Source organism: Sinocyclocheilus anshuiensis, unplaced genomic scaffold (assembly GCF_001515605.1).
Source record: "Sinocyclocheilus anshuiensis isolate Anshui unplaced genomic scaffold, SAMN03320099.WGS_v1.1 scaffold452, whole genome shotgun sequence".
Classification (NCBI taxonomy): domain Eukaryota; kingdom Metazoa; phylum Chordata; class Actinopteri; order Cypriniformes; family Cyprinidae; genus Sinocyclocheilus; species Sinocyclocheilus anshuiensis.
The window spans coordinates 2,290-12,807 of NW_015555719.1; the positions used below are offsets into that span (position 1 = coordinate 2,290).

Genomic DNA, 10,518 nt, shown 5'->3' on the forward strand with positions numbered 1-10,518 from the left:
AACGTGAAGTCATCATATTTTTGTGGTTTTCAAGTTTTTATTTATATTAGATATAAAATAGTGTTTAATTTTTCTAATAATGTACAAATAGTAAAAATACAGCATACATTGCTTTTGTGGATTGATAGTCATCACTTCTAGCAGAGTTAGGGTTGAGGGAACATAAGATTCAGGAAACATAAGGCTGAGGGAACACAACACTAGATAAAACATCTATACATAATACAGTTTGTTTGTATTCAGATCATATGAGTTCTGATCATTTTTGGATCATTTGTTAAGATGTTTAAATCTGAATTTTAAGATCCTGTTAAACATAAATGGATAGAGGCAACACCTAATTGTTTTATTTGTTCATTTAACTGTTTTTAAGTTACCTTAGCAGATGCAAAGCAGACATACTGTTCTGAGATGAGAGAAAATAGATCATTTGTGTTCCAATATGTTTTGAAATGTTAAAAGCATCTTGATTGCTGTTAAAGATAAAGTTAAAATTATATTACACAGTTCGAGGTAAAAAGCATTTTGATACAAAAAAAAAAGAGAGAAAAGTTGGGAGGTTGCATCAAAGCATAGATCAGTAGCTTAGTACATATAAGATACATAAAATGTAGTTTCATTTGTCTGAGTACGAGGTTTTATTTTTTTCAATTTTGCACCCTGTTTTGTCCCACTTCTCAAGAATCAGTGATTTATTAGTATAATAATATTTTAATAGTATTAAAGACATTCTCTGAAAACTAACCATCATATCCAGTATCTAAAGTAAATGTATCATGTTTCAAAATTAGGCAAAAACACTCATTAGGAATATTATCTTTTGCAGCATACTGACTATGCATTGACTATGCAAAATGTAATATTATTGATTTCTTTTTTTCAGAGCATTTGAGTTTTATCTGTAAATATATATATATATATATATATATATATAATTATTTGATTAGTTAATTTTTGTCTAATTAATTATATGCTAATTAACTGACAGCCTTAATAATCTTTGAACAAAATTTCATCCCTGATCACATCAGAATGCGATATCAGTGATCCAATAAATGAATGAAGACAGACAATACCTTATCAGACTGGGTGGCTTCATGGAACATACGAGCATCAATTGCAGCAGCTACCAGGTTATTGGCTGCTGTGATGGCATGAATGTCACCAGTCAGATGAAGATTGAACTGAGAAGAGAAGACAATCACTAAATACATGTTTTTATACAGCTTAATTAATCAAACAAGAATCTGATGCAAAAAGAATACCTCTTCCATGGGAATAACTTGCGAGTATCCCCCACCAGCAGCACCACCTATAGATATAAGAGATAAGGTAGTAGCTTAATTTTCTGTAGTTGCTCTCACTGCTATGAAAATTGACACACAAAAAAAGAGAAAAAAAGATCACAATTGTACTTCCTTTGCAAAAGTTTAGTAAACAAAACTTGATATACCAAACCTTTTTGCACATTGTTTGATAAAACATCACTTTAGAGGTAACCAATCATATATGGTATTACTATTGTCTTATCAGCATTACTCACCTTTGATGCCAAATGTTGGACCTTGTGATGGTTGGCGCACACATGCAAATGCATTAAGGTTCAGATGAGCCCCAAGTGCTTGAACCAACCCTATTGTAGTTGTACTCTTTCCTTCACCCAGAGGAGTCGGAGTGATTCTACATTAAACAAAATGTTACTTCTTAGCACAAGTATCAATGACTTACAAGGTGTTCATTTCTTTTTCATCTATATGAAATAGAACACTTGATGGAGACAGAAAAAGAGATACAAGGAGGGGAAAAAATACCCAGTAACAACCACATATTTGCCATCAGGTTGAGCCTGCAGTCGATCAATCGTTTTCAGTTGGACTTTGGCTTTGGTCCTGCCATAGAGCTCAACCTCATCCGAGAAAAGACCAACTTCCTCAGCAAGACATTCAATGGGTTTAGGTACACAGGACCGAGAGATAGTGACATCACTGCATAACGAAAAATGAACAAACAAGCTATTACAATGGCAAGAACAAAAATGATACTATTGAAACAGCTGTTTACTTCAATGAATTGTTCATAACTGAAAATCCATGGCAAAAATCATCATAAAGTAGTGCATACAACTTATGTACTCTAAGTCTTCTGAGGCCATGCAACTGATTTGTCTGAGGAGCCATTATATGGTTTTAGAACACTTATTTATTTTATTTTTTTTTGAGCTTGACAGTGCATGGTGACTGTAAACTATCATCAGATGTCATCACACTCACTGACCCACATTGGCTGATGTTACAATTTTTGGTTTTTGTCTTTTGCATAGCTACAAAAAAAAAAAAAAAAAGATTTGTATTTGATATTGACTGTTCAAATGCGGAGTTTTGCGCATCGTCTACTAAAAAGTAGTTGAGGACATCTTCAACACTACAATCTTAGAATGTTTGGTGAATGGTCTATACTTATTTTTGAAACCCATGATGCGAATAAGTATTTACGTAAGTATATTTTGATTTTGTCATCTTTCCATGCATTTTAATGGTAATTTAGAAGTAGAAATATATCTTTATGTTTAGAGGTATTTTCCTGTACTGTATGCATGTACTGTATTAATAAAACTAAAAATAATTATTTTCACAATAAATGCATGTCATAATCCATTTATCAAGACTTTTCCACACATTTTCCTTAATTTCAAATGCTGATGTTGAGAAACATTTTAGGGTAAGTCAATTTCCTCTGGCCTTCATCAGAATTTAGTTTAGTAAATATAAATATATGTGCTGGCTAAGACATGCTAGGTACAGAGTAAAATGTAAATTAAAGGGGGAAAAAATGAATAAAGTATAAAAAGTAAACATTACAAAAAAAAACAACAATAACAAGTGTCACTTCCATTATAAACAGGAATAATGTACCTGCATGAGCATGGCTACAGTCATTGGACCGACTCCTCCAGGTACAGGTGTAATAAATGCAGCCTTATCTTTAGCAGAGTCATAGTGAACGTCTCCAACAATTCTCTTCCCACTTGGCCTGCTGCTGTCTGAGATAAAATTTAAGTGACTGAATGACTATGTTTCTGGACCATGGATTTTACAGGTTCACCCGAGTTACTAATGCACATTTCAGACAATCCTTCTAAGTCTGAAATCTATACGACTTATAATACTTCATGTCTTTATTGAACATATTCCATAAAACATCTGTTTTAAAGGTTTCAAAATATGAAGAACATGCTGGGAAACCAAAGAATGTGCTGGACCTAGAGGATTTCTCTAAAGAACAGTGAACAGATTAACTGCTCAAGACAAACAAGGGACTGATGAATAACTTAATCATTAAACTCATCACAAAATGATAAAACAGTTGTGGATCATCCAGACAGGTAATGACAACACTGTGAATGTTTAATGAGATGTGCTCAATAAAGACATGACATGCCAAGGCAAGGCAAGTTTATTTACATAGCACATTTCATACACAGTGGTAACTTAAAGTGATTTACAGAAACGTTATTTAACAAGAAAATAGGGTAACACTTTAGTTTAAGGACCAATTCTCACTATTTACTAGTTGCTTATTAGCATGCATATTACTGGAATATTGGCGGTTTATTAGTACTTATTATTACTACGGTCACACTTTATTTTAAGGTTCAATTCTAGCTATTAATTAACTATTAACTACAACTTTTGCCTCAAACTCCTAATCACTGTTTAGTAAGGTAGTTATTACATTTAGGTATTGGGTAGGATGCAGAATGTGTGCTTTATAAGTACTAATAAATAGCCAATATACTAGTAATATGCATGCTAATAAGCAACTAGTTAATAGTGAGAATTGGTCCCTTTATTAAAGTGTTAACATTACTACTGTTTTCCTGTCTCAGGAATGTAAACTGCTGGCAGTGGGAGTCTTGTTAGACAAAAATGTTCCTTTTTGTAGTAGTATTCCAGTCTTGACATTTCTAGTTTTAGCTTTGGTGCCAAGCTTTGTTGTTTAAGCACTATGCTGATTTGATGGAATTAAAATGTTTAGATAAAATACAAAAGAAATTATGGGAAAGCGCGGGGCATTGAGTAAGAGTGTCCGAACAGTAGCGAATCTTGAACGATCATAATTGATTGTGCAGCAAATCTTGAAAGACTATAATTGTTTTTGTCTCTTGTTAGCTTAAGCACATTGTGTTTATTCCACGTTCACAGCAACTTGCCTGAATAACAAATTGTCTGGTGTAACGTCAGAGATATCTAGATGTAACTCTATTGGCCCCTTGAATATTGAGGTTTGTTTCCACCAGACAGACATGAGATCAATTAAGTTCAATCTGTGCTTGCATAAATTATGTTTCCATTTTTAAGAAAATTAATATTAATATTCATTCCTTAATATTCCTGAAACCTGACATCACTAATCAGATTAAGACCAATTGCAGGAAAAGCAGGAAACATCTAACCGAAAAAATAATATCTTTGTAAATTAAGTTGAAAACATGGTATATACTCCTACTGAAAAACTACATTTAAAGTGCATCTGTTACAACCTACATACCTGTGATGGTGTTAATACCACAGTCAATGACAATGGCACCATCCTTCAGCCACTCTCCACGAACCATCTCTGGTTTACCAATCCCAGTCACCAATATGTCTGCCTTTCCCACCTACAACACAAATCAGGGCTCTGAACCGGAAACGAACAAAATTTTGACAGGAACAGAACCAGAAACAGAAACTAAATCAAATTTTATAGTTCCGAACAGAATCGAAAATTTGAAATGGCCATTAACCGGTTAATAACGTTATTTTATCATTCCATTTAATATTTGAAATTTGCTGTCAACCAATCAGGAATTCAAGTAGTAGGCTACGGCCTGCAAATGTGAGCTGACGCATCCAGGGAGTGAAATGCCCGCCCGCGCACAGCTGTGAACTCATCATAGGTAAGTCGCAATGGCAATGGCGTTAGAGTTTATCCGAGGATAGTGTAAGATGGATTCAACAGATCACACGCACCTGCAGTGCTTCTGTGAACGGCGAAAACAGATAGGCTTACATAAAAAGTAACATATAACATATAACATATAGCTCCGTTGTACAATCTGTTGCATTCAGCGTGACCACCGCCTCACTGTGCTGATATAGAAAATTGTTTAAAAGAAATAACGTTATTAACTGGTATTTCTTCTTCTCGAACTGGTTTCGGAACAGTAAAAATACAGAGGAACGCAGGAACAGAAACGTTAAAATATCGATTCTGCTCGGAGTGAACCGATTTAATTATATTTCATTTTCAAGCCCTGACACAAATACAGTACAGTCCACAACAATTTTTTTTTCGTAGCACTCCCTATCAGCCACTGAGTAACAAGCATCAGTAGCACCATCTCACCAAGTTTCATGTCTCTACGCCTTACAGTTTAGGCTTCGTCATTTTTTTGTAGAGAATAAAAATAATAATAAATTATAGTCACAAACAACAACTATCTGACAGTTAATGTTATTTACTCATTTTCATACTTAGTATTCTAAAATGTGGACAGTGTGTTTACATATTGAATTTGCGATTTTTGATTAGCTAAAATAACTTTTTCCCTTCAAGTTGACATATTTGCAGAAAATTTGTGTAAACAATGCTTGAAAACTCTGTACCTCAGAGGCCAAGTCTGCAGTCTTTGAATGACAGGTCAGTACAGTTGCATGATTCCAAAGCAGAAGGTCATGCATTGGTGCACCAACAATCTTACTGCGGCCAATTACCACAGCCCTTTTTCCTGCCAATGACACACCTAAACACAAGACATTGTGGAAATGCAAATCATGAATAATCACCATCTGAAATATATAATATAAATAACTGTTATAATTCATTTAAGGTAGACCAATGGTTCCCACCAAAAAAGAAAAGTCTGTCAGCATTTGATAACACCCGACACATGTAATTTTTGAACACAAAACTAGATGTTTTAATGTCTGGACAAAAACAGTTGAAACAATTATAAAGTCAACGGGGTGTAACAGTTTCAAGCTGCAAAAAGACAATAAGGGTAGTGTAACATTAATCCATACAAATTTTTAAATGTTATTGACTGGTTCTTACATTTGATTTTGACTTTGAATACACGAGCTGACCATACAAAGTGATAGTATCTCTTCAAAGAACAGGGAGATGTACGTCAGTAGGGAAACCGTGACTCTTGAACCTAGGCCCTCTCCCCCTACCCTCGTCAGGGGAAAAAACAAACTACCAGCCTAGCTTATGGTGTCTTCTTCTAAAAGTCATCTTTGGCTATTCCTAATCCAGCCTTAAGGTGGTCACACACTGAACGAGAAGCGCAGTGCTTTGCCTACAATGCACCTCATTTTTAAAATTCAAACACATTGTTTTCTATGAGTGTAGGCAGTGCTTAATTTGTAAATGTATAACTGCCAGATCCAAAACAGCAGTTAAAAGGCGATGTATCTGACACTGACAACTTCAGTTTTCCCGGATCATTCAATGATGTCACTAAACGGTGATGCCACAACAATAAAAGCATTGTTCACAAGTTTCTGCATGGACCTAACTACAGACTTGGGCACATGTTTTCAAACCCTGGGTCAAAAATGGGTTGCCAGGATTACTTAAAGGGGTCATATGATGTTGCTAAAAAGAAAATAATTTGGTGTATTTGGTGTAATGAAATGTTTTTATGCGGTTTAAGGTTCAAAAAACATTATTTTCCACATACTGTACATTATTGTTTCTCCTCTATGCCCCGCCTTTCTGAAACGCGTCGATTTTTACAAAGCTCATCGGTCTGAAAAGCAAGGTGTGCTGTGATTGGCCAGCTATCCAGTGCGTTATGATTGGCCGAATACCTCAAGCGTGTGACGGAAATGTTACGCCCCTTACCATATTGTGATGATGCCCTGTTTGAAGGCAAATGATTCAAAAACATGAAAACCCATTATAAACAAGGCATTCGTTGCATCCAGTGGGGACATAATTATGGATTATAATGACTTATACTGTCTTTTTACGCGTTGCATCGCGCCGCGTAAACATAAAATCATGTCTGCATTTGTGATCGGAGAAATGACAAACAACAAGCCCTACTCTACGCTGCCCAAAAAACTCGCTTTAAATATAAAAAATATAAAATATAAAAACTCTTTAAATATAAAAAACGGTATATTTACAGTCCGTGAGTCAGAACAGCCGGCATTGTAGTCTACTCTACCAGGAATACGTAAGTTACATTAAAAATAAGAAAATTTATATTCTTAAAAATAAAACACAATCGTCTATATATGAAAGGTATAAATATGCGAAATATATCTGACTTAAATAATTAACAGGTTTAAAACAGATGTGAGGTGCGGCACTCTGCAAACAAGTTCATGGAAAGGAAACAGAGAACCAAGATGACAGAACGCACATCCTGTTTGTTTGCTTTATTTTACAAAAGCACAAATGTTCTGTTTTTATTGTGAGTTTGCAAAAATAAAAGTAAACACTGAGTTTTCGTATATTTCAAACTTTACTCTCGCACACACACTATCAAAACTTTGATAATGTGCATGAAAGCTTTGATAGTGTGTGAGAGACGTTAAAGTAGTGTATGAGAGAGAGTTCGATAGTGTGTGCGAGAGTAAAATTTTAAATGTGTCTTGAACGGCCTCTCATAGTTTTGAATTATGTCTTACTTATCTGTATGACCAAAAATGATGCATTCAGCAGTTTGATAGCGCAAGCGCCTCACGCGCACAGGCAGACAGAAATTCAAATTTGGCATCGCAGTCTGTTCATTATCAAAACAAAATACAGACAACCAAACATATAAAAGTTCTGGTCAATTTAAATAGTCCGTTTATAACTGGTCCACTCTGCTGTTATGCCAAGCACATTTTTTTTTTTTCGTCGAACGCGTGTAAAGTACAAAGCTTAGCCTACATTATAAATAATTGTCTATCATTCAAATACATTGTGAATATTGGAAATATTTTGTGCCGAATGAGAGAGGTACGTGAGTCCAATGCCTGGTACTTTCAGTTTCGCTTTGTTTTGGTTTCTTTAGCTTTATTTTTTTTTTCATTCTGTTCTGTTGTTCTGTTCTGTTCATTGTTCTGAATACCATTACATTTAAATTATTTTTTTAAAGTGAGGGGAACTCGCGTATAGCTATGTTTATAATGTTTATACATTATAATATTTAACTTTATTTGGTATTATTTCTGGTATTTCTTGTATTATTAAAATACTCTCTCCAAACGTCATGGTTTGGTCAGTTACCTGGATGCATGGCCATATTGGAGATACTCGGATGTAAACAACAGCATGGATTGCACAGATATTATACTACTGATGTTCTACTAATTTATGATGTCTAAACCAAAGAAAAAATGTGTGGAAGCTGCGAAATAATTTAGAGAAGGACTTAGTAAGCAGGAAAGGGTGTGCTATTTTGACAAACTAAAGTTAATACAGGGATAAACGCTAAGGCTATTTTTTTCTACTACTTGCCCTACAAATATTTTCACTGGCCCTCCCACAAGAAAATAAAATAGATGCCGTTATCATTATTTTTGACCCATGTTATCTTTTATACTAATAAATAAACTATGACACCAAAATAAATACATTTTACAATTCTCATTTGTTACCCTGGACTACAAAACCAGTCATAAGGGTCAATTTTTTTTAAATTGAGATTTATACATCATCTGAAAACTGAATAAATAAGCATTGATGTATGGTTTGTTAGGATAGGACTATATTTGGCCGAGATACAACTATTTGAAAATCTGGAATCTGAGGGTGCAAAAAAATCTAAATACTGAGAAAATCGCCTTTAAAGTTGTCCAAATTAAGTCCTTAGCAATGCATATTACTAATCAAAAATTAAGTTTTGATATATTTACGGTAGGAAATTTACAAAATATCTGCATGGAACATGATATTTACTTAATATCCTAATGATTTTTGGCATAAATGGAAAATCGATAATTTTGACCCACACAATGTATTGTTGGCTATTGCTACAAATATACCTGTGACTGGTTTTGTGCTCCAGGGTCACATTTCGTTGCCACAGCAAAAACGTCTTGCCTAACAAATATAAATTTCAAACATTATTAAAGGCAATTTATCAATCAGTAAATAAGAACAAATTAACAAATTACAAGCAATAGCACAATTTACATTTACATTTAGTCATTTAGCAGATGCTTTTATCCAAAGCGACTTACAAATGAGGACAATGGAAGCAATCAAAATCAACAAAAGAGCATGCAAGTGCTATAACAAGTCTTGGTTAGCTTGACGCAGTTAGTTAGCTTAACGCAGTACACGTAGCAAGTAGGGGTGTGAACCTACACTGGTCTCACGGTTCGGTTACGATTATCATGTCATCGATTCGGTTCAATTCAATATCACAATGCATTGACAATGCACTGCATCCTCAATTTTAAATTTTACTTCACATTTATAACATTTTTTCAATAAATACAAGCAGTTAGATATATGAACTGTACCTGACCTGGTTTCTTAAGTTAGTGGTATTACCCCCTACTAGTGATGTGACATTAGAACCGAGGCATCGGAGCTTGTGTCGAGAATAAATGGGCATGCCAGATGAAGCCTCGATTCAAAGCTTGTGTTGTGTTGTTAATTGTCATAGAAATCATGTGACCAATGACAAACTAAGCTTCACTTTCTGTCCAATCACGTGCGCGATTCACTGTGCATGTCAAAATGTTCGATCCCCCATATCTTACTTTATGAATAAGTTTTAATTCGACTTATTCAGTTACATTTTAGATACCCAGTCATACAAGTAATATGAAGAATACAAATTATTTCAGAAAAATTCAATATTTGTCATATGCAATTCATATGTGTACATTATTCTTCTATTACATCATATTGATATTCGTACTGGTATTAAATTGCACAGTTTAATGGGTAAATTAATTTATCAGAGACAGAAATTCAACAAACACAAACACTGTTAGGCTTTTATTTGTGCACGTAACTTGAATCGATCTGTGGAATACGTGGTAGATGCCTCGTCCTACGGAGCGTCTTATCACAGGCTTTTGGCGGCTATATTTATTAACCACCAGATGGCGCTGTTTTCGAGACACTCGAAGCTTTGACTAGGGATGGGCGATACCTCTTATTTTATTTTCGATCCGATACCGATATTTTCAAGCCCAGTATCGTCGATATCGATACCGATACCTCTAAACTAAACTGATCTTTTAAATTATTAAAAGAATATAATCAGTAATTATACTCACTATGTTTTTTAACATTTCATAGGCCTTTTTTTGTTTACATTGTCAGAAATAAAATATACTATAATTGTATTTTAGCCCTTTGCCCTTTACTTAAACCATACAAGTATGCACACTTTAAGGGTAGATAAGTTACAAAGGTGCACCTTTGAGGTTTGAGGATGAAAAATAAGCATGGTGTTACATAAGTACTAAAATGTATTATTATTATTATTACCATGGTATATTTGTGGTTACTGCA

At 34.4% G+C, this 10,518-nt stretch overlaps 1 protein-coding gene across 1 annotated transcript in view; it reads right to left on the reverse strand.

Annotated features, from left to right (window-relative positions):
• Positions 1–1,076: 1,076 nt before the first annotated feature.
• Positions 1,077–10,518, reverse strand: part of LOC107672350 (C-1-tetrahydrofolate synthase, cytoplasmic-like) — a gene marked incomplete at its 3' end in the record, with an annotated part of 33,755 nt that continues 24,313 nt past the window's right edge. The window contains exons 7-14 of the mRNA XM_016465503.1: positions 5,649–5,785; positions 4,549–4,660; positions 2,900–3,040; positions 2,062–2,080; positions 1,812–1,985; positions 1,544–1,680; positions 1,266–1,312; positions 1,077–1,184 (exon numbers count right to left, since the gene is read on the reverse strand). Of these exons, the coding sequence (XP_016320989.1) occupies positions 1,077–1,184; positions 1,266–1,312; positions 1,544–1,680; positions 1,812–1,985; positions 2,062–2,080; positions 2,900–3,040; positions 4,549–4,660; positions 5,649–5,785 (875 nt within the window). The remainder of the gene's footprint in view (positions 1,185–1,265; positions 1,313–1,543; positions 1,681–1,811; positions 1,986–2,061; positions 2,081–2,899; positions 3,041–4,548; positions 4,661–5,648; positions 5,786–10,518) is intronic.